General features: G+C 40.4%; 1 protein-coding gene across 12 annotated transcripts in view; it reads left to right on the top strand.

Annotated features, from left to right (window-relative positions):
- TBXAS1 (thromboxane A synthase 1) overlaps positions 1-25,190 on the top strand; it is a 249,428-nt gene that overhangs the window by 105,916 nt on the left and 118,322 nt on the right. For 10 of the 12 annotated variants that reach the window (XM_065037883.1, XM_021284649.2, XM_065037848.1 and 7 more), the window contains one exon: positions 14,737-14,833. In XM_065037883.1, the coding sequence (XP_064893955.1) occupies positions 14,756-14,833 (78 nt within the window). In that variant the 5' untranslated portion in view covers positions 14,737-14,755. Of the gene's footprint in view, positions 1-13,813; positions 14,035-14,736; positions 14,834-25,190 lie in introns of all 12 variants that reach the window. The other 2 variants (XM_065037895.1, XM_021284652.2) reach the window with 1 other exon arrangement.

The raw sequence follows: 25,190 nt of genomic DNA, 5'->3' as shown, positions 1-25,190 counted from the left end.
GGTAGTGAACTGGATATGATTTCATCAGACAATAGGCAAAAGTATACCCGACAACAAAAGAAGAAGTTGTTTTCAACTGTTATTCTATTTTTTATTTTTTTCCTAGCTTGGGGAGTGTGAAATGAGCTGAGCCATCATTACACTGGGGACTGGGAATCTGTCTTTCCTTCCATTAAATTTGGTGGCTAAACCTGAAGCTTGTCTTGAAAGAGGATTTGTTTTAGTCATAAGGATAAAATTGTAATGGTATAATTAAACAGCTGTAGTAATGTCGAAAAAGCTCCCATGCACAGACACAGCAATTCTGGGATGACTCAAGCAACATCAGGGAAAAATCTGGTCATCTCCCCCAGCAATGATTGTGTCGATAGGGGTGTGCTCCCATAGGAGTTTTTCTAGTATAACTTTATTAAGATTCAAATCACATCTTGTCCCAGAATCTCCTCTCTCTCCCATGTAAACAAGCCTGGAAATAGTGATCTGAAGCCTCAAGCTGCTGTTTACTTCAGTGTAGCTCCATTAAAGGCGTAGAGCCATGACTATTTGAGGATCTTGACCCAATGGTTTTAGCTCTCTCATATGTCATATAACTTCGATTTTTGGATGATGGTGCCCATTGAATAAAATTAGGTTTTGTACAGCAAATTTTAAGACATATCCAGACATCTTAAAGTAGTTTACCGAAAAAGGAGTGAGTTGGGAGCAATGTTCTGACTCTGTAAGGGCTAGCAGTAGACATTTTATCACTCAGCAATAATCCACTCTTTTCTGTCAATGTTGGAATCTATTTTATTGAAAAAGGATCTTGGCAAGGACATAGGGAATTGCTGCAGAGTCTTTCAGAGTGACATTATGAGAGGATCTTGGTTCTTTGGGACCTTTTATTGCATGGAACAACTTATGAAATACTCTGTGTGATGGGCCAAAGTAAAATGTTATCAAAGCAGCCTAGCAATTTTTTATTATGGACACTGTCTGTCCATTTGGCCCAGTAAGAAATAAGCTATACTTGGGGCAGGAGAAATTAGGTCTATAAGTGCAGTATAGAGGCAAATGTTAGAACAGGTCAGATGGTAACATAATGTCACATGAAAAGGCATTAGCCATTAAATATTAAATTCTTTTCTTTTAAAATAATTTAAATTCTGATTTTTGAGGCAAAATGGGAAGATTAATGCTCGAAGTATCTAAGCTTATTCTTACTAGAGACGCAACTTTTCTCCAGTGCCAGTGGCATTTTATTTACTTTTGCCCAATAACTAACACAACTGTATTTTCATTAACAATGAAGAACACAATTGAGTTTGTGAAACTACTGTATTTTTCTTGATGTTCATTTTCGTAGCAAAATATTCAAACAAATACACAGTTTGTAAGTGTTCAGATAAGCCCCTGACACACCTTTGATGCACCACCGTGTTTACACAAATTCACAGGACTGCTCCTGTTCTCCATCACATGCTACTTTTGAATACTGGATTTCTTGTGCTGGTTTCACTGAAAGCAAGTTCATTTTCTTCAAGCAGTTAGAAACTTTTCTTTTTCATAGCTAGCATGGTCATTGTTTGGATTTAGTTTGAGAAGAAGAAGATAATACAGAATCACAGAACACCCTTATACAGAGTTAATGTTTTTCTTCAAGTAACTTTCCAGTGTTTTTGAGTTGGAACAAAGAGAATGTAAGAACTTACTGTTATCTTAGTTGTTGTCTGGAAGCCAAGGTCTTTCTGGACTCTCTGTCTGCAGGTGTGAGGCAGCTCAGAAATGGGGGTAGAGATGGGGCAGACCTTGACTGACATCCAGATTGATCAATAAGAATAATCCATGCCATTAGCGTCACGTTTCATATTTAATGAGAGTTGTGTTTTCTGACTGGAGAGACCTGCTTCAGTTGAGTTCCGTTCCGGAGTTCCTTTAGTTCAACCTTTTGCTGTTTTGCAGTTGGCCTCTGGGCCTCTCAACCTTTTTTGGCTTCTTCTCTCTTCCTCTGGGGTCGGCTGTTTGGGACCAGGGTACTCTCTCTCTGCCCACGACTGGCTGCTTGGTGTGGACAGAGTTTGTGAGGAATTCCAATAAGTATGTTTTATATTCGATTTCCATTTTATAGATATTAGTGCCAGTAGAAGCATATTAGTGTTATTTTGTTATTTATTAAACTATGTTTATCTCAATCTACAAGTTCCTCCTTTCCCTTTTGACTCTCACCCCTGTTTTGGGCCAGAGGAGCATGCGAGTGTCTGTTGTGGTTTTGATTGCTACCTGGGGTTAAACTGTGACATTTCTGCAGTTTGGGTGATTTGCTCCACCTGGCACCCCCAAAATCCGCAGGTAACCCCTACCTGCAGCCTCCCGCTGGCCGAGTGGAAGCAGCAGCTTGCGCTGAGGTCAGAGGACAGGTGGGTGCTGCTGACAGTGCTAAAGCTGCCATGCAGGCAGCGCTCTGCATTTACCTGTAAGGTCTCTGCTGGATTAAAAAAGTTCCAGGTGAAGAGAGCGTGGTCAATAATTATAAATATTATAAAGTGGTGCCTTCTTTTGCTTTCCTACCTTCCTCGCCTTCCTTCTTTGCCTACAGGACACGAAGCAGCTGAATCCCCCAGATGATTGCTCGTGCATTTACATTTTCATTTGCTTGGTTTATCACAAGATTATTCCAGCTTTTGGGAGGGGCAGCTATCAAAGACATACAGGCACTGCCATTGTGTTTTATTGTTCCCGTCCATTTTCTCTGTGAATGCAGGTGGGAGCCTTTCAGTGGGTTGGTTTTGTGTTTTTTTGCTTTCTCTTTCTTCTAAGCATTTTTAACCCTTTTATTGTCAGTCTTCAATAATTTTTGAGAGATCAATATATTCAGTGATCGTTCATCCTACAGTTGTGCTTGCATTTTTTTTTTTGCTTTGTTTATAGCGGTTGCAAATAGATTCAGTGGGTTATATCTCTGCTATACCTCTTCTGTTACATGAGGATCAAGCTGCTTGATCTTGCCCCAGTGGCTCTATATTTAGATGGAAAATGAAGTCTTTACACTGGTCAACTTTCAAATCTACTTGTTTATCTTTTTTTCTAGGTAGCCTTTGAGCAATTAAAAATGCAATATTCTCCTCAGAAATCCTAAGCACAATTGCTAGTGTTTCATGTATGCTCACCTGTTTGGAGGAACGGGCTCTAGGAAACTATCCCGGTAAACACCAGAGATCCAAAGAGTTTGGGGAATAACATAACAAAGAGATGTTGGATGATAACATTTACTTGGACAACTCAGAAATGAGGCAGGTCCTTGGGAGTTCTGAGGTCTTCAGCCTTCTGTGACCGAGCCAAAGAGGAGAAATTATTGAGCCTACATCTCACTTATGTCCCTGGGCAGCCAGACACAGGCCTGGGACAGCTGCTTAATGCAGCTGTGAAGAGAGCTCAGTTTTGTGCAATGTGCATGTGAGAATCGGGTACCAGCATCGGTGTGATACACTGTGCCCTGGCTGGCCGTCAGCAGAAGGAGGAGGGTGAACAGGAGCTGTTGCTCTGTGGTGAAAGGGTACTTCTATGAAAGAGGAGGGAGCTAAATGTACTCTTCCATCCTCAGGGCTCTGGGTTGTCTCAGGACACAGTGACATATATGCCATTAGTTATACAATTGCCCCCTATTACCTCAGGAAAAGAAGCGAGCAGCAAAAGAAGCATGTTTGTTACAAATAATAGCATGTACAAGGTGGTAAATGGAAAATAGGTCAACTAGGTAGTGCTCTTACTAATATGACTGTTTGAAACATGGTTTGTGTGCTGTGACCGCACATTAAATATTGGGAAAAATCCCTGAATGTGCATGGATTTCAGTGAGGATTAATAATTTAAACCAGGTGAGCATATTAGCTTCTTTATAGGATGTTATCCCCCTAGTCGCTTTACCACAGCCGTATACAGCCTGTTTTTCAGTATATCCATTCTTAGGCTGAAATAATTTGCCATGTTATGAAAGTTGTGACTCAACGACTTCTCAGCAGCACGTTGTCCATTTGTAACAGCAGATTTTCCTGGAAGTCATTACTTTGGAGTGCCATTGTCAGCTGTGCACATCACTCCTGCTCCTCCTTTGTGGCGCAGATTTGCCCGTTGTTAGTGAGGATGTTACTGCTGAAACGCGAGCTATCAGGTTTTTCCATTCTTTTCTTTCTTTTCTATCTCTGTTGAATTGCAGTTTCCTTTGTCTTCTGTGTGATGCACTGAAAGAGGTTAGGAAATTTATCATGGTTATTTTTAATGGGTTTTTAAAGTCCAGCACGACACCGATTGAATTGATTCAGGAAAATTTCCTGGAGCTGCAGTGCTTTTTACTACTTCTTTTTTTTTTATTTTGTATTGCAATTTTTCTGTAAGAAAATGCATCTATTTTTTCCTTCTAGTTCTATAACAAAGCCATACTTTCTAATGTTTCCACATGGTCAGATATTAGCCATTTCCCTAGGTAATTTAGTTTGGTCATGTGTACAGCTAGCATTTTTATTGTAAAGAATTCTGCTAGTGTTTTCATGATAAATGCATAAAGCATTGGGAAATGACTTTTATTTGGCTTAGTGTGCATTTAATAATGCATTATCAAAATTAAATGATTTCATGTGTATCTGCGTAGATCTTAAGAATATATAGAAAAAGTACGCACTACTATAGACACACAAGGATTTTAAAAAATGAGTCTTTCCTGTGTGCATTTTGCAAGCTGTAACATAAAAAAGTACATTCCCAGGAGCTCAGTAGGTGGTTACTATCCTTTTTTCCTTTGTTTCAACATATTGTTTTTAAGGCAGATCGAGAAAGAAAAATGAGTCCCAGTGACTGTCCCCCTCTTGGCCAGCCTGGCAAACCTATACTTGCCTGAGTAAGACTGTCCAGTGTTGGCTGGGATCTGTGTCTCTATCGCACACAAACCAGATTAATTGGTTGCCCATTGCTTTCCGTTTATGAAACCCAGCTTTCACTTGCTTAAACTTCAGATATCTTCAGGATAGGAGCCATGACCAAGTCAAAGTGTCTTATTCAACAAGACTGTGTATGCACAAAACTCCATTTGGCTTACTCATTTCATCATGTTATATTTATGATGCAAAAACTCAGTATATTGACTCCTATCTATTCTTGAGAAATTAAAGTATTCTAATATTAAGACAGTATTATTTCAGAAGTGCATGCATCTGCATAAACATAGAGCAAAGGAATAAAAAGGGATGTTGTGCAATATATTGTAACTCTCATTGATTTAAGATCAAAATGCCAGTAAGGAGGAGTAGACTGAAAGAAAATTATGTACGTTTATTTCAAAGACATACAAAAATAAAGTACTGTATTGTCCACCACTGCTGATCGTATTTACAGGAGGCAGATGAGCTGTCTTGCCTATGAAGAAATCAAAGATAAAGTGCAGAATTAAAATAAACAGAAACAGCCTACTGATTTTGAATGCCTCTGTTCTGAATGCCTCTTTGGAAGATATGTATGAGGACATGACTTTTCAGCAAATAGAGATACTCAGTGTTTTCTGAAAGCCTTGTTTTTCCTTCAGGGCTAAAATGGCTAACCAAAACTGGAGATGTGAAAAGCTCTAGTCACCCTTGAGTCCTGGCCGTGATATGTAAAGTATGTATGAGATGAAGGATGCAGAAATGCAGACTTATGAATTGCTTTTCTTTGTACCCTGATGTCAGGTCTCGGGAAGGGAAAATAATACAAACCTCAATTTTATTGTGATCAGAAACACTTTATTAGAGGCAGAAGTCAGATCCCACAGGTTTTGTTTTAGTCATCTTGAAGTGTTTGCTTATATGAAGTTTAGTGATGGGTGTTTAACTAGCAACTTTATTACGCTTGTGGTTTTATTACAGTCAACCTGTTTTATAGCTTGCTCTATCTTGCAATGTTGTAGTATCACAAATTATACTTAAATGCTTTGACCTCCTTCCTGTTTCTTTTTCTCCGTATGGTCACACATATGCTCTCCTCTTTTTGTCCCCATCCCCAGATTTTCCTTGTAGCCTGCATCACAACACCTACCTGCTCCCTTGCTTTCTGGGACACTGAGGATCCTCCCCGAATTCATGCCCACCCATTCAGATGGGTCCCACCCCACTTTGCTAAAAAGCAGCATTGCACCACATGCTCCTCTTCTACATGTTCTCTCAGCGATATTATTCATCTTCAAGTGCGCTGCTCTGTCTCCATTTATCTTATATGAAATGGCTGTAGCCCTGCCAGGGTAATACTTCCCATCCTTTCCCAGAAATTGCTTACCTGTCTGTCAAGGGAAGCTGCATAGAGCTTTTGACTAGAAATGGGGTTAAGCACTCAGCAGATCCCTCTCCCTCCCTTATGTGGGGGGAAAAAAAGAAAAGATGGAGAGAAGGCTCCCCTTGCTTAGTCTGAGTAACAGTGTCTGCTTATCTTCCTCAGCCATCTTCTTGTCTTTTTCTTTTTTTTTTTTTTTTTTTGTCACTGCACTGATAAGAATGAGTAGTACTGTTGAATATAAATAATAGGCTCATATAAATCCATACAAATGAACACTGTGTAGGTGATAGCAAGTAAAGTTTGGAGACACAGAAAGTTTGCTACCTCCCAGAGGTAGCCTTCCCTAGAAACATTTACCCAGTGTTCTGGAAATAGTAACCTAATGGTTTTTCTCTGAGGGTATGGCAAAGGAGCACTTTGGTAGTGAATTAGGTGCAAAGAACCCGAGATGAGACTGCTGTGTATCGCAAACCCACAGAAAGGGCAGGCACAGAAATATGCTGAAACCCACAGGAAACATCTACCGCATCATCACATGAGGTCAGTCAGGCATACCCCGCTTTAACAAGCGCAGACAAAACAAGCTTTGGTGAAAATGTCACAGTCTAAACACGGGTAACAAAACACAGACTAATACAGTCCAAGCCTGGTGGGAAATACCATGGGAAAAGATTTAGAAACCACCCTCTGAAGATCTTGCCGAGGTGAAGAGCTGTGAGTGCTTTCAGCGTCACCCGGTAGCAACAGCATCTCAAGCCCCGGCGGGAGGAGGGACCGGCTTCTTATTAATATCACATTACTTCTCGTTTCCAGTAGTATCCTATAAAAACAGTACCCTATTTACAGCTTTCATTTTGCGTTAATGAAGTGGAATACTGATGTAGCTAATCAGCACAAGCGGTATGATGCAAGCATGCGGAGCGGTGATGGCGGCAATCATCTTAGCCCAGTTGCCGGGATAAAAATAACCCTTGCCAACCCTGGGAAGCAGCAGCTCCCCAGCTGTGGGTCAGAACAGCCCAGGACCCCGCAGCTCCACAGCTCACCTGGAGCAAGAAAATAAACACTTATGTTATTCCTGTCCATCCCCTTTGCTGCCTCTCTTCCTAAATCCTGAATGTGGGTGTGAGTTTTTGTACTTGCATTTGGATCTGGACTCAGATTTCCTCAGAAAACCAAATGGACATAGACTCCAAAGATGCTTGTATAATTCAGAGGTGGTTTATTTTTTTCTTTTTTCTCTTCATGGCACTTTGTGAGCTTAATTTAATCCCTGTCATTCCTTATATGTGAGTAAATGTCATCTACTTCATTTCATGAATGAATTAACACAACCATGCAGAGTCTGTGTCTCCTGTGCTGCTCACTTGGAAGGGGGAAGGAATTAGTAAGTGAGTGTGACACCCTCAAGTTGCTAAACTCCAACTGGGATTAGAGATGCCCAGAAATAGGCCTCGTTTGCACCCTGGTTTAAGGTACTTGAAAGACTCGACCAGCTCTGTGCCTTGTAAAGGCCCCAATCAGCCCTCCTTCTCTTTATTGTCAGCCCTAAATATATGACTTTTGCACCACAAATCTCTTATTGCACCTGACAAGGGAGGAGCTCCTTTAAAAATAGCTGTGCTTTTAGTGGTGGCGAGAATATAAATAATCTCAGAATTTTCTTCCTTTTTTGATATTTCCTTAAGCATCACAGAAAGCAGAGGTCTTTTAGCAAGGTGCAAGCTTGAGATAGCGCAGAGGTTCTTGGTATGTAGAAGATAGAATTTTTAATCTTGGGTATGTGGAGAAAGAGGTGGATGCATAGCAATACAGAGTGGTGCCGAAAGTGTGTGCAAGTGTTTGGGTATCTTGTTACATGATATTTTTAATACAGTCAGGAATTAAATTAGTAGTTCTATGTGCTTATTTTAAAGCTTTCATGGCATGAAAATAAGTGTAGTTCATCGAGAAAGGAAATGAAGAACAATTTATTTTTAAATAGAAATCACTGTGTCCATGTCTTCTTTTTCATGAATTTACACAATGGGTTGGATTAGTCTAGCGTGTGTGTGTGTGCTGGCAGAGCTGTGCTTTGAAATGTTTCTCTGTGCCTGAGATTGCTCAGTGCTACTGGGGCTTCATGTTTATATGCAATAAGTTCACCTCTTTCTAGGGTGTGTGTCTGTCTTCTTTTTGTTTGTTTGTTTTGTGGGTTTTTTTTATTATTATTTATTTTTTTAGAAGTGGTAATTTGCATTTCTTAGTTCTCTAATCTGGAGATACTCGCCTTATCAGTGCTTTATAAAAGTAGTCCAGGAAGGCACCCTGCAAGCTAGAGTCACGTCCTGGGATGCGGGAGAAGTGGCACGGGAGTTAGCTCCCAAATTTCCAGCAGGTTTCCCCCAGACTGGAGAAAGGCAACGTGGGAGTTCCATGTGCATATGGCAGCTGAGGAGCTCTGTTCCCACAGGGAGTAATAAAAAAATGAAGGTAGTTGCTGGCAATTCCTGACTCCTCCATACCTCCCTGTGCCCTAGTACCTCAGATGGAAAATGATGGACATCGTTTGTTTTCCCCACCATTTATTAGTTAAGTTGTTGCCTCCACAGGCTTAGAATAAGCCTTCTACTTATGTATAACTCTTGCCAAGTTAGGACCCAGGGACCTTGGAAGCCTCTAGTTGCTAATATAACACAAATAATAATTGGACTTATGGTACCTGATAATTTTTTGTCCTTTTCTTTCCTCTCAGCCCAAAGTAACCCTTTCCGTGAAAACTGTTTATGTGCTTTGCAGCTGTTTGTTACGTATTGCTTTGTCCTACAGATTCTGTGTTGCCTGCAAGAGCTGGAAGGGAAAGTGCTCATCACAAATCAATTTGCTGACCTCTGAACTAATTAAGCAAGTCATGCCAGGCTTGAGTCCTATTTTAAGCAAGCAGTGTGCTATTTGTTTTTGTGATTCTCTGCCTGCAGTGAATGGGTATCTGTAAACGAAAGAGGCAGAGTGACCAAGGAACTTTCTTTTAAGGAAATCTCTCATAAGAAAAGTAGCCTTTTCCCCTGTATCTCTCTGTCTTGGCATACCTCTTCTTTTTTTCTCTCTTTTTTTTTTTGGGGGTGGGGAGGTAGAGGGGTTGTCTTTGTTCTTAGCTCGTCCCTGGGGAAGGTTAATTTTCTATTTTCATTTAGCTTTCCAGATGATCTTTGTGTACTTTGCCAGACTGCAGCATAGAAAACAAAGCCTTGTTTATTGCCTAACAGCATATATGTGTTTTATGATTAATGTGATGTGTTTGTATTACATGGCACTGATAATAGATAGGGAGATCAAAGTCTTCTGTGAATTGACAGCAGCACTATAAACAAGGTGAAAGGGTTGCAGGTGTTTCCCACACAAGTGTTATACAAAAACACATGGCCCTTTGCCATGATGTACTGTGTGCATACTCCATATTTTCCTGTGCAGCAAGGCAACATTGCTGTGAGCTTTGCGCAGAGAGCACATCCGTGACTCAGGACTTGAGGGATGCTGTTGGCAGCAGATGACCATGCAATGTAACCAGAACGATCTTGGGGGCACAGAAGTGATAATGATAAACTGGTCCTTCAAATTAAAAGCAGCTGGTTGATCTACTACATCACTTGAGAACAGAAAATTGCATTCCCAAGGGTTCCCTGGCAAATGTTGGAAAGGGAGATGCTGCCGCTGGGTATTGCAGGAGTGACTGGGCAGTCCAACGTGCTCCTACCTTGACTTGTGGTTGAGCTCAGCAGCTCATCTCTCACATGTCCGTACCTCCACGGCGTAACTTCTGTGGCCATGGAAGGCACTAGATGTGGATTGGCACACCTGGGCCACAGCTCTGCAGAAATCGGTGGGACACATGTAAACCAGCAGAAATCATTGCTGGATGGCTGCTTTTCTTGTGGATAAAAGAAAAGGCTTGCTTACTAAATGACTAGATCACCACAATGAGGACTTAAACATCGTGGGTGAAACCTGAACACGAGGCAGAAGTCTCTGTCCCTTTCATTTATTGACCTAAGAGCAGTGCTTGTCTACTCCTACAATGCAAAATGCTGTGGTTGAGTGTATTGGGTGAATGCAGATTTAATTCCTTTGCTCGATATAACAAAACCATCCCCTTGACCTGTGAGCCCTTTGGTAAACATGCTGGAGGGCAGTCTGGCTCTTCTGTAACTTCTGGGAGTAAATCCGTGTCCTCTGTTGAACACATCTCAAAAGATTTTTGCCTGTCCTTCCTGGGGGTGGTACAGCACATGGCTGCCTGCTTCTGCACCAGCAGCCCACGGTGGAGATGGCTTTTCATTCACCCTTGCATCTGCTTGAGGAAGCCAACGCTGTCCTCGTGCTGTTGATGTACTGGTGCCAGGTCTTTCCTGTCTCACCTTCCAGCAGAGCTAAAACTGCTGGTCTAAAAACATGGATTTTCTTTTTCTTCTGTTTCAGAGGGCTGCAGTTTAAACTGAAAATTAGTGGAAATTTCCCCAACACCATAACTTAAATAACTGAGGCCTCATCTACACAGGAAAATTGAAATCATGTGTGGGTCTTGAAATTAATTTCTACTGATATGGCAGTCTTGTAGCAGATTCCAGTGCAGACAGAGTTGCATCACTCTGAGGATGCTGTAACACATTCCTGTGTTCTTGTTTCTCTGCAGGAGTCAGCTAGATAGTCCCAAGTGTTTGCATTGCACCCTGAATGCCCTACATGATAATATTACACAGGGCTGGGGCAAGTAGTGTAATGGTGCTGTATCACTGTAGCTAAAGGTAGGACTTCTGTGTTTGGACAAGCCCTGTGAAAAGATCAGCCTAGAGAAAGTTAATAAAAATTGCTGTCCTAAATTATTCATGACTCCATTTGTAATGCAGTTGCCAGGAGGCTTTTGTTTTTCTCAAACTCTTATTTATTAAAATCTGACAAGAATATCGGTTTTTGTTCAATAATAAATCTGAGTCTATGTGAGACTGGTGATAACCTCGTGTAGTAATACAGAATCAAAATGAAGTTACATGGCAGGGATGAATATGTTATTTACTTGGGAAGAATAGATTATTGTACAGGGAGATTTTATCTTTTACTTGCCAGTTTGGAACAGGTGGAAAAACAAAACAAAACGCCACCACCACCAAAAACCTCTTAAAAAAACCCCAAACCAACCCAACCAACCAAAAAATCCAGAACAGCAACAACAAAAACAAAACAACAAACCAAACAAAAAACACCGAACACAGCCTAGTTCGGAGATATCCTCTTGGTTTGTGACTGAGGCATTGATCCTGTAAAGCATTTAAAATATGTTAAAACTCAGTTAAGCATCTTTCTGGTGGCTTTGCACGTTCTGGACCTGTGTTTTCTAAACAAAATAGCTCAGGTGGTTTTGTTTCATGCTTAGCTTTCTTGTCCTTTTTCTTTAACTTCAAGGGAAAATCATGGAAAGCATGCTCCTAGCCTGTGAATTTTGACTTCCAAAGCATGCCCATACACATTCTCCTTCTTTTGTGTCCTAGAAAAGGTTAGAAAAAAAAAAATGGGAAGAGAGCTTTTGCTGTTTGGGATAAGAGGTGGTAATATCTGCGTGTGCTTTACATTAGTCATCCCTTAAAAGAAGGTAGAACTTTGCTTAAGAAGTGATTTAAGATATTTTTTCAGTATTTTCAATTTATTAATTTTAGGGGATTTTTTCCCCTTCTCTGCACTTATTCATAATCAGATAAGGAAAGGAAAAGCAGGTGCCTATAGATAGAAAGAGAAGAGTAAATAAAAAAGACAGAGCTTAGCTGTGGAAGTAGAACTTGGAGTATGGGTGACTGGTCTGAGTTGGAGGATGATGAATAGATATGTTTGCACAAGCTTGGCTTGTGAGTCACTTTCTCATAAGAGCAGCTTGAGCAAGAGATTCTCCTGTCCCCAGTTTTAGACCTGAATGCCTTCAAGCACAAAGAGGACCCTGACATAAGGGCTGCAACTGTGAGTACTGTCCTGTTACTTCAGTGGACCAGAGCTGGAGCTGTGCAGCTTCCCAAGTTTGAAGTTCATTAGACGTGTCTCACACACACATGTGCTTTGCATGATATATTGTGTGGTGCCTCTTGGTGCTTAGGGTTAAGTTTTCTGGGTAGACATAATCAGTTTTTTTTTTTTCAAATTTGGTATTTGATGTTAGATATTTGGACCCTGTGAAAAGCTGTGTGTTGAAGGACTACCAGCCATTAACAGTTAGATGAGACAAGGAGCTTAATAAACTTGGAGATGGGAAAAGAAAAGCGAGGCATGTCAGCATTTGTGGCTGATCATCCCAGACAGGTTTGGAGTGGCACAGGTCTTGCCTTGGGAGATTGCCTTGCCTCTCTAACACCAGATAAATTGCACAAAGTACATGTGGAAGTGGCATGCAGGACATTATCCTCTTTTGCCAAAGACTGTGATCAAACCACTCTTTAAAATGAGGACTCAGCTCTTTCTTATGCATCTATTAGGATTCTGAAGAAAAGTTTGTCCATTAAAAGGCAACTACTTTGGTGTGATGTAGCAAACTGATAGAGATGGAAAAGGGTTATTTTAATAGAAATGCAACCTGTATCTAAGGTTCAAGTGGAGCCTGTGGATTTGATTTGGGAAATAACAGTTCCCTCTTGAAACCCACCAGAGAAGAGAAGACCTCTTCCTTCCTGAAGAAAATTATATTCTTGTTCTTCTCTACTTTTTGTTTGTTATGAGTTACGGTAGTAAGAGGGTCAAGGTGGACTGTGAAACCCTGCTTTGGAACCAAGATGTTGGTCTGACTTGTTTGCCCTTGGTGAAATCAGTGCTGCTGCAGCTTCATTGCCATGGGAACCTCCAGTTACTAAATTTAATTCAGCCCAGGGTTTGCTTGTCTGTTCTGTTCTTGCAATGTAGACAGGTCGTAAGCAATATATTGATACTAAGCTGTAGCATACCAAAATTATTAGGAATCGATATTACCACAGTATTGCAGCATATTTTATGTTCTGCTCTGAGCTGCCTGGCCCTCCTGTGCCTGTCTCCAGCCTCCTCTTCCTCTCTGCTGGCAGATCAGAGGCAGCGCTGCCTGCACAGTCTTTCTGGTATGGCAACTGGCAAAGGTAGGAACTGCGGGCAACCTCTGCTTGCTGGTGGTTCTTCATCCTCTCCCTGCACAGCAGCCAAGCACAGAGTGCCTGTGGGCCTTGAGGGGGAATGCTGCTGGAGAATCACAGAATGTCAGGGATTGGAAGGGACCTTGAAAGATCGTCTAGTCCAATCCTCTGCCAGAGCAGGAACACCTAGATGAGGCTACACAGAAATGTGTCCAGGAGGGTTTTGAATGTCTCCAGGAGACTCCACAACTTCCCTGGGCAGCCTGTTCCAGTGTTCTGTTACCCTCACTGAGAAGAAGTTTCTTCTCAAATTTAAGTGGAACCTCTTGTGTTCCAGTTTGAACCCACTACCCCTTGTCCTACCATTGCTTGTCACCAAGAAGAGCCACCTGACATCCTCCTGACACTCACCCTTTATATATTTGTAGACATTAATGTGGTCATCCCTCGGTCTCCTCCGAACTAAAGAGACCCAGCTCCCTCAGCCTCCCAGAGAAGGGAGCTCTGCATCCTGAGACGTCCTGGGGTTGGCGTGAGTCCCAGTACCTCTGCAGTATCCACAATAGTGTGAAGTCCCCCGAGGACAGACTGTGGCTCCAGAGTTCATGTTGAACTGGAAGCAGGGGGACAGGGAGTGTACAAGCAGAGGGTGAGAACTCCTATTGTCTATTCTTCTTCTGAAGTATTATTAATTTCTTTATAGTCAATGGACCTTTTCTGTTGCTGGTGGTGGTTGTTTCCTTTTTTTTTCTTTTTTTCTCATTGATGCTATGTAAAGTTCAGATGATATCTATTGGATGGTGATGTTCATGGTAATGTAGAACCTGGTCTCTGAGATGCACTTGGTTCCAGTGCTAGTAGAAGAGGTGGAAGTGTGCCTTTACTGCAGCCAGACTGGGGAAACCTCTGCAAAGTCTTATTGCAGACAGAGTTTTGTCTTGGAAAAGACATTTCATGTGGCTAACTGCAGAATAATTTATTTCATAGGTCTTTCATGGTTGTTTGGGTTGTTGGTTGCTAATATTTTGCCCCTCTGCAGTTTGGTTTAGTGATACTGCATCGCTTTGTACAGAATCCATGGTGAGCACAGAGCGTGTAAACCTTTATGTTAAAAAGTTGGCTGAGTACTGATTAATAATCAGTAAAAGATTTTAACTGTTTCCTTTAAAGTCCAAGACCATGCATCTTAATTTAGTAGTTGAGAGGGATGGGGAAAGGTATCGATTTACCTAAAGGAATATATTTCTGTGGTATTTGTTCATGGCAAGTATTTTCAAGCCAAAAGAGGTATTTTAGGGAAAGAGACAGGTGGTCATCTGCTAAAATGACTCTCTACTTTCTTTCTTTGTAGGTACTACATTGGTCGCCAGATGTATGTGGTGGTCTCCGCACCAGAGATGATCGAGCAAATCTTAGTGACAAACTTCAGTAACTTCACCAACAGAATCGTAAGTAAATAAAAAGGTTGGCTTTGTGGATGGAGTTGGTAGTACTGTGAACTGGAGCTCAGACTAAAAGTGACTGAAAAGGAGCTGGAAATAGAGGTGGGAAAGATACAACATGGGTCAATAAGACTTAAAGCTATATAAACTCAATATATACATTCAGACAAAGGCTTCTGTTACCAGGATATTCTGAGGAAGAAACAGAAATGCACTGCCCTTGTGAGCGAGGAACCAGATGGATGCTGAAGAGAGAGGGTTTCAATATCCAGTTTTGCCACTGACCTCCTTGGAAAGCCTGGGGAAATCACTTACTAGCTCTCTTCCTTGGTTCTCAGTCTGTAACATGTGGACAGTACTATTTACTTTCTGCCACCTGTGGTCTGTTTCGTGCTTTCAGACTTTTTTGGGCAGGAGCAGGCTGCTTGGGACGGGGATATGCCTCCTGCAGCTAACATATTTTGCTTTGTCATACTTAGCACTCTGAAAATAATAAATAGCAAAGAATGAAGTTGGGGTTAGCAAGGACTTGTACATATGCTGTTCATTACATGCATAAATATTAGAAAAACTTTTTTTCAAGAACTGGTTAGAACAAATAATGAGGGGGAAATGGCCAAAGAGAGAAGGAAGATTTGCAGCAGTTCCTCAGCATTTTACATGGAAATACTGTCACTGTGACCACATGTTGCCTCAGTGCCATCCATTCACTTCTTCGTCCTGGCCCCTGTGTATGCTCAAACTTGCTCTAATAACTCACATGTATTCAGGAGAGTTGTTTGTGTCCTTGGCGAAAATTTCATCTCTGATCAGCTGTCTGTCTCCTCTGCCCCTCCAATCCTCTCTGCAACCAGACAGTCTGTTTACAGACTTCTTGTCTCCTTTGCTTCCTTCTTTTGGTACGTGAGGTTCATCTTGTGGCTACCTATATCTTATTTAATAAAAACTTGTACAAGTCGCCCTCCATTCTGCCTGTAACTCACATCCGAATGGAAGAATCCCAGTGTGAAAGCTTCTTAGTCTGAATTTGTTGTGTGTGGCAAGGGTCTTTCCCCATTTCCTCCGTACTTGAAGGAATTTCCCACCTCTTCCCTTCTTCTACTCCTAAGCAGGAACCTTATTTCTTCCTGTCCAAAACTTTCCTATGCTTTTCTCCTGTGTATTTGATAGGAGCAGACTATAACCAATATTCATAGCAGTAGCTGGTGCCCCAGTAACACCTCCTTGAAATTAAAGAGCATTCCTTTGAGGATACATTCAGATATTCATTCTGCTCTTCATTTTAGTCAGCCTTTGACAATTTGAATTGTCACCCTTCATATTTGGCACAATTTTTCTTTATGTTCAGGATTTTATGGTGAGAGGTTTCTCTCTTGTGGTTGTACATCCATCTGTCATGGTCCATGACATTTGTGTTCCTCTCTAAAATTCAGGTAGTTCAGGTCGCCATAGCCAGGTTTTTTTTCTCTCTCTCTTTCTCTCTCTCTTCCTTTTTTCTTGTTTTCTTCATCAGGGATCTCTTAGGTATAGATGTCCGTGTAGGTTCATATCTTGCCCTTGTCACTTGACTGTCCCCTGTACCATTTGTGGCTTTTCTGCACAACATCCTGCACTATGCATGAGAAACTGAGACACTGACAGAGTGACATCCCGTCACCAACCAGAAAGCCTGTGACAGATGAGAAAATTTAACTCCCAACCCCCTCCTTAACAGATAAATGGTTTCACCTCTGTGCACTGTTGCTATTTCTGCATTGCTTAATGCACATGGCTCTAATTCCCATTAATTTCCCCTCATCTTATATGTTTTTATCTGTTTATTCCATGGTGTTCTCAAACAGCTGCAATCTTTGAGTGTTGATATAGTATATCTCACTTTCCACTTTGTTCCCCCTTTTCCACCTATTGCCTTTCACTTACTGAGAGCAAGGAGCCTTCTGTTTCTGGGTCCTTCCACATCTGACCTGGGGATCCTTTCCTCTCTTGAATTTTCACACTGGAAGCTGACTCTCCTCTTTAGTTCACTATCAACTCTCTCGATGAAGTGTTTAGTTGCCCTGTACGCTAAGGATTCTATATGAAAATAAATAATGTGGGATGGTATGTAATGAAGGCAAGTGGAATTTATTCAGATGTGATTTTGGTTATATGTGAAAAATGGTTGAAAGAGTAGAGTGAGAAAAGCCCTTTCCAGGTTAAAATAATTCTTTCTTCTCATATTGACTGAATAAATGTTGGTTTAAGACTTTTAATAGGGTTGCTTCTATTTATATCTTTTAAAATTACTCAAAGCAAGCTCCTTTACTTAAGTGAGGCTTTATATTTGCTAGTAGAGAATCCAAAATGCAAAATAGATCCCCCTACCTTATTTTACCCCTTCCTTCTCCAAATGGTCTACTGATGAGTGGTTATAGAATTGGCTTTGGAGTAAGTGTTATTTATAAAGCTAGGCTAATATCTTCCAATCCAGACATGACATACAGTTGCTATTTCAACCCAAAGCTTTTGATAATTTTTTTTTTTTAGCTTAAGAGTTTCAGTCTTCAGGGGTGAGAAGGATGGGAAAGGGAATGAGACTAGTGGGTTTGAACAGGCCTTGGGAAAATCCACTGTTTCCTCTCTCCTCCCCGCACCAGTGCTTTCCAAAATCAAGGTTTGTACTTTATCCACCAGAGGTGAAATATGAGTTGTCTAACCCAGAATGCCATAAAGAGAGATTATTGACCACACTCTAGCAGTTGTAGCAATCATATGTTAACAAAGCATCACTGAGTTGCAGGATGTGAGGACTCATTCTAAAAGCTAAGTGTAGAAAAAGTTTATGTCCCGTGTTTATTATTCTACTTTTTCAATTAATCTTGGAATATGTTTATATAAGACTAAGAGACAATAGGAAATTGAACTTGTGAAGGGTTGCAAACAGTGGATGTACTTGATAGATAGAAGTGAATAAGATGATGATTCACTGAACTCTGAGATTTTATTAAAGCTGTCTATAAGCACTTGCTGGCTGCTTGCTGGGAAGTGATCAGAAGACATTTAGGGAATCGGGGTGGTTTTACTCTGCTGAGAGGATTCTTTTGGATACATCTTGTGTCCTGTCTCCACATACAGAGCGATGTGAACCACTCATACACTTCTCGTACTTTGAACCTATCTGCTCCCTCATTATGTGGACAAAGTGGATTTTGCATGTGAACAGAAGCCAATCTCCTGTTCATTTTATGCATTTATGTTACCCTTTGATATTACACATTTCACATCTTTACTATGAATATCTTTGAAATATTGCTGTAAACCACCTTTTAGGTGCCTTGACCCCTCCTGTTGTTTCTGAGTTACTAGTTAGTAATTCTTGTTGAAGTGTATGGTGACTGCAGATCAAGTCTGTATTAAGCTTCACTTCCTTTTAGAACAAACAACCAAATCTAGCACACAGGGTATTATTCCCTTATAGGCATGGGGGTATATTTATTGTTAACTGTGTAGTCACAGGAAGGTAATAATGAACATTCTACTTTCCCACTTAATTTTGACTTGATTAAGGTGAACATTGTAGCCATTTAGAAAGAAAAATGTCTCCTGTAATTTACCTTCATACTTAAGCCATATGAATTCTCTTCCCTATGATTTTAAGTATAGTTGAAGAAGAAAAAATGAAAATCGGCTTATAGACCTTCTGCCAAAAAATATGGAATTTATTTTAATTTAGGTTAACCACGGAAACCTCAGCCAGCATTCTAGGCAGGGCTTTACTGTAGTAAATAATGTATTTTTCTCACAACTATGTTAAGTCTTGCCTTGAATAGAAGTTTTCTTTTAGGAGCACTAAGACTGTTTTTAGCTGAATTACTGTGTTGTGCATGAGATAGGTTTATTATGTTTGTTGCATTCTCCCCAGCAGGATAATAATATGTAATCTGTTTTCAGATAGTTTTTAATTTCTGCATTGAAAATATCTTTTTGAATTAGTAATTGAGAATCATTAAAGTGTACTTTTAAAAATGTAGGAGCAGAATGTTAAGGAGTAATGTAAAGAGAGGTATTACCTGGTATGTAATTTATATGGTTCAGAAATTGTTTGCCAAAGCATTTGCTAAAATCGTGGATCAGTGAGCCCAAAGGCAAAGGTAAGTACTGGCTAGTTGAGGTTTGTCAGCTGCTGGAGTCAGTGCTCTGCCAGGATTCTTGTGGAAGCTAGTAGTTGATCCAGATCAAATCCTTAAATCTGCCTGCCAACCCAGCTAGATGAAGGTGACATTTTAAAATACAAAAATCTATACTAACTGCAATAGCTGAAAGAAAACATTACTGTTTTCTCATCAGGAGCTTTGCTGCTGCAGTGGAAGAAGTAACAATAGACTAACAAGTGAGAATGAAGTGGTAAATGTAAAAACAAAAAAGTAGCATGGAAGTTGATATAACGTGACAGTACAAATTCCTTGTATCCCTCTTGAAGGAAACAACAGTTGCTTGAACTACTTTTCTTTGTGCTTCCATTTGTCCTTTCCCCACTACAAGTTCCTTCACATGGAATATGGTTATTCTTTTCACATGTAGAACTTGCCTGTTACACTAAGCTGTTGGCTTCATCTTTAATTTGTTAAGTCTGTAAAGCTTCAAGACCAACCTGTGATATTAAATAAAATGTTACCACCAAATAGGAAGGAGCCTATTTTCTGTGTCTTGTTCAGCTGTGGTCCAGGATTGCTGACATACCCCTGCATTGGCTGTTCTTTCTCATCTCTTGCGAGGGGACACAGTACCAGCAAGAAAAGCATCTATATATCATAGAATCATAGAACAGTTTGGGTTGGAAAGGACCTTCAAAGGTCATCTACTCCAACCCTCTGCCATGAACAGGGACATCTTCAACTCCAGCCTGGACTTTAATGTCTCCAGGGATGGGGCACCTACCACCTCTCTGGGCAACCCGGGCCAGTGTTTCAACACCCTCATTGTAAAAAATTTCTTCCTCATAGGTAGCCTGAATCTCCCCTCCTTTAGCTTAAAACCGTTACCCCTTGTCCAATATTTCTTTGGTAAAATGTCTATCCAAATTTGATACAAGATGCTCTCCTCTGGTCCCTTCCATCCCCAACCATCCTGTATTTCTGTGAATTTGGGATCAGGTCCTCAGCCAGCATAAATCAGTGTACTTCCATTAACTTCAGATGACCCTACACCGACTGATACCTGTTACATCTCTGGAGTGGGGCTGGGATGCATGACTGGCTTTGAACAGTTCATTGTGGTGCCTCAGGAGCTGACTCTCCTGTGTGTGTGTCATCTTGGCCTTCTGCAAGTAAAGAGTCACTTGCGTGTCTTGTGCCAGATTTACTTGATGTGTCCTGCTTTGGTTTTTAGAGTAACTTGCATTGCCTGTACACGGCAACCCAGCTGCTGGGCTGTCATTCAGTAAACTGTGGTAATTCAGTCGTGTATCCAAACCCATAGTCTGATCCAGCTTATGGGCCTGGCTGTTTCTTTAGTCCTTCTCTCACAAATATGGGTTTTGGTTTGAAAAAATCAACTCACTGACATAATTATTTGGAGATGTATCATGTAAAAATAGTTAAGGAATGAAGCGTTGTGTACTGTTGCCAAAAGACACATATACATGCTTGACCCTGTACCCTTGGTTTTGGTTTACAAATATTTCTTTTCTTCAGATTAAATGCCCTGTGATTATTTCCAGTGTGTCAATGCTATCATCATCATCTTTTCATGTTGAATCTCTTAGTTTATTTCCAAATTGTTGTTGCAAAATGCAATGAACTCAGAGTGTAAACAGATTATGAGTGTGCTTTGTTGGAGGCTCACCTTCTCATGGGTGTCTGGTTTAGAGCACTAGTGACACACAGTATGATGCTGGGTAAGTCAATATTTGGAAGATGATTCAAACAAACAAGAAAAAAATGGTGAAATATATATCATGAGATCTTCATTTTTCCACTCTTTAAAATGACTGTTCAGTGGGATGGTTTAGTACACAAGTGATGTTCTCTTGTGTGCTAATAATTTGATTGTGATATTTAGTTTTAAAAACAAGCTGGTTTTCATGGTAGCAGAAAGGAGGGACGTGCTTTAAATTTGTTCACTGCCTCAGTCTTTTTAGATATGTTTCTTTGTTTTCCCATTCCTTCATCTTGGTATTTGTCAGGTTCACATAGGGCATGGAGGGTGACCAACGTAACATTTCTGGAGCCAACATATCCCACAATTAGTTGTTATACCTGCATTTGTGTATATTTGTATGTATTTATGGATGCACACAGATGCACATATATTTGGTTTGGAGTGTCGTCATGATTTGAAGCGATGCTGAATCTCTTGTCCTCGCTAGAGCCTTGTGGATCTCAATTCTGCCATATCTTATTACGGAAACTTCAAAAATGTGCCTCTTTGTATATGCTGTGGTGGTATTTCTGTTCCTGAGGCAGCAAAGCCATCACACCTGATGGCAGGCCATGCCAGGAACATCCAGTTCTTTGTGATACAGAGCTGCAGTGTTCTCTCCTCCCTTCTTTCCTGACTTGTAGGACAAATTGAAACAAGTGTCAATACTGCCACATGTACAATAAGGCTCAGTCTCATTGAGCCGAGAATATTCAGTGCTTCCAAAAATCATTCGATGCCTTACAAGGATAAGTGAAAAGGTGTCCAAGCAGTGAATTTATTAAGATTTACTTTTTTTGCCTAGCAGTTTTCTACAGCTGCGAGATCATAGTTGATTTGAAATCTTGGCTGGTACAACATCATTATAGAAAGGGAATTATGCTAGCACGGAATGCATTTGGCTGTATAGCACTTAACTGTTTAATATTAATGTTTGACTGAATATTTGTGGGTGCTGTGGTACAGCCAGGTGAGCCCAGATGCCTGAGAGATTTTCTCGTGCCAGTCCCTGCCAGGGAGAGAGCAAAGGGTCTTATCATTGTTTTGACCTGATGTTTCTCACTGGGCTGAGCTGGAGCAGGAGCTCCAAGGCTCAACAACTGTAATGATGTATCTGCTTTCTTTCCTCGGTGTGCCTCCATGGCTGTCTTCTGGACAGATGAGAATAACTTTATAGCTTGGTCAATGTGTATGTAGCTATATTGCCATCGCCTTTGCCTGGTAAGATAGTGTTTAATTCTGGATTTCTTTTTTCTTTCCTCTTTTTGCTTTCAGAGCTTGCTGGTTAATTTTTCTGAGCAATTAAATCCAGTTTTGTTTAAATGTTTTAAAGTAGCAGTGCATATGCTTGCAATAGACACTTTAAAATTAAAATAATAAATACTGAGAGGGTCATTTCTTTCAGACTGTGTATGTCTTTTTATGCACACACAACAAATTGCTTCTTATTCCCCACATGCCACAGCTAATAGCACAAAACTAATGTTGTCAAATGATCACTGCTATTGACTGTGAAATTAATCAGACTTTGGCTTCGGTTAGCCTTAAAGAAAGACTTGACATATTAGTAGACTGTGTTCTGGGAACCACCTGATCATCTGAATCCCAGTGGGATGAAGTCTGGTTTTATGATTAGGGCTCTGGGTTGGGATTTAGGAGCTCTGAGCTCAGTTTTTGGCTTTGCTGCAGAATTCCTGTGTTCACAAGGGCAAATCGTTTAGGAAATGCTTTGTCACCTTAACAAATGTGAAAGAGTATGTTGGGAATTTCCAGCTGAACATTATCATTAGTGAATATTAGTGCTTCAGAACTGATGGCAAAGGCTTGGTATTTGGTTTATCTGTTAATTCAAATGGTTGTGGTGTGAGGTTTTTTTGTTTGTTCTTAAAAAAAGCTTCAGAAACGTGGAGGAAAAATGTTTTCATGAAAAGCCCTTTTTTTTCTTTTCCTTTTCAGTAACTTTATTTTTTGAAGTATTTGTAAAAAACCTGAAGTAGTAAATTAATATTAACAGATTCAATTGAATGTATTTTGAGGATTATCTTCTCTTTCGTAATTTTCATTTGTAATTCTAATTCAGAACAAGAAACCAAGTGAAACCTCTGTCCTGCAATGTGGGAAAGCTCATTTGTTCTTACCTTGAACACCCGGCACGTGCCTCTGCTGGCTGCTATTCATGAAAAAATGTTAGTATTTACCTACTTCTATGCACATTCTTATGTCTCATTTAATTCAGTGGGCCATGAGTGTGTATTTACTCAAGTAGGTTTATTAAAATTCTGTCCAGAATGGGGACATTCACTTAAATAGGAGCTTTTGTTTTTCTGTGCCTCACGTGGTGAAGAGGGCAAACACAATCTGTTTTCACACATTTAAGGTTTTGATGAGGAATTCTGAAAGTTTAGGAGTATACTGATAGCAACAGTTTGGAGTGTAACAGAATGACTTAGAAGCAATCAGTCAGGCTAAGAACAGTGACTGTAGTTAAGTCCTATTAGTTTGAGGATGGTCTTATTGACTGACTTGGAAAGACCCTGTGTTAAAGAGGAGAACCTTTAGCTGACATTTTATTTCCTTTGAGCGGCTACCTAGATGGTTTGCTGTTTGAGGAAGGTTTTCTGTGTTGTCATGGCTGGAGGGAGCTCTTCTGCAAGAGGTCAGCATATCCACAGCAGTGGTGGTCAGACCACAGTTGGACTTGGAGAAAACCACACATCTCGTAAGGGTGCTATTTTAGCTGACTAATGTGTTGTTGTCGACGTAGGTCATGTGAAATGGTTTACTTAAGATTTATTAATATCTAATTGAGTAAGCAAGCACTACTATTTGTCACGTTTCCAGGTAAGATAGCAAATAAAACCGGCTGATCCCTCCTGTATGAAGGACTAGCAGTAATGGTGGAAACAGAAGGGTTACACACAGATGGAATACAAGAATAAAAACTTCATACTTTTTCTCTTATCCAGACATGGGTTGTCTGTTTTCAGATGCTACGGGCCATAAACCTTGGCAATGTAAAAGCAATGCAATTGACTGCAAGGAGGCTGGAAGCCTTAAGAACAGGTTTCCTCTTCCCTTGCCTCCCCATCAAGACATGATGAATCCGTAGGCTGAGACCACAACTGATGTTGAGATGCACAGTCATCTTAGCTTTTAAAGGATTTATTATGAAGTGAGCTATTCTTCAGCATGTGTCTTAGTATTTGAATCTATCCCTCAGTCTTCCTCTGGTTTATTAATGGGCTGCAGTGCTGCCATCGCCATGGTATTCTGCTACCTCTTCCCCTGTGAACACTGCAAAACCCCATGTTGATGGAATCCATATTTTTAATTCTCCATGCCTATATATATAGAAAGGGTTTGCAAAACCATGGGGGAACACAAACATGAGGACAATCTGGTATCGAGAAATTACCAAGATTACTGTGGGTTTTTGTTTGTTTTTAATGCTTTTTCTTTATACTATTATACTGCAGCCATCATTGGTTCAATACCTGCTTCTAGGTAGACACCAGAACACCAGATGGATTACGTACTTTACAGCACTAATGATAGCAGCTGATAATGTGTGCAAATCTCCCTTTTGCTGATTGTTCAAGGCAGTTAAGAAATACTGAATACAGCTGTACATAATTATACTTCTTTTGAAACTAAACCAGCCTGTGAAATTTCTGTTCCTGGAAAATGGTCAAAATTAGTCAATAACAAAACCAAAACAAACAAACAACAAAACCCCAAACCCTTTGCATGTACTTAGTTGATGGTATATTGTGACATTCTGTTTCTTAGATGCAAGGCTTCCTTGCCAATTCTATTGAGACTTAAAGGAGGGGGGAAAATAGCTGCATAATGAAATGACAAAAAGGTGGTTTTGCTGCAGGTGTAGGAAGATGCTGATTTGACAATACTCTGTGCATATGCACTTTTTTATGTCAGAGTGAGTTTACCTAGGATTAAGTATGTACGTGTCTTAGTGTGTTGCAGGTATGTGAAGGGACATTCCCTCTTTCTACCCACTCCCTGTTTCTTTCACATGTTTCTTTGAGTTACTGTGAGATCAGCTTTTGAAATTATCTTTTTTGGCTTGTTTATCCTCACCTTTTTTCTTTCTTCTGTCATTCTGCAAAATTTCATCTTCTAAACCACTGAATAAATCAAGATCCAAGTTTTATTAGGTTTTACTTTCTCTTTCCCCAGTTTTTCTCCTGTTGAAACTTGCCAATCACTTTTAAAGCCTACATTGGGCTTTTCTGCAGCACAGGAGATATCATTAAGGTTTTAAACCCACTAATGAGGGAAATGTGCGCTGCTTGAAGGCTCCTGCAATATTAACCACATCCAATTATGTTAGGTAAACGTATGAGTATAGTCAAAACAGGATGAAAGCATATCTTTCTATTCAGGCCAAAAGCGGTCTTCCGAGCCAATCTTTCATCAAACTTACATTGGCTATTTATTTACTGGT

This window comes from Columba livia, chromosome 1 (genome assembly GCF_036013475.1).
Source record: "Columba livia isolate bColLiv1 breed racing homer chromosome 1, bColLiv1.pat.W.v2, whole genome shotgun sequence".
Classification (NCBI taxonomy): domain Eukaryota; kingdom Metazoa; phylum Chordata; class Aves; order Columbiformes; family Columbidae; genus Columba; species Columba livia.
This window is presented reverse-complemented; position numbering and strand designations above follow the sequence as displayed.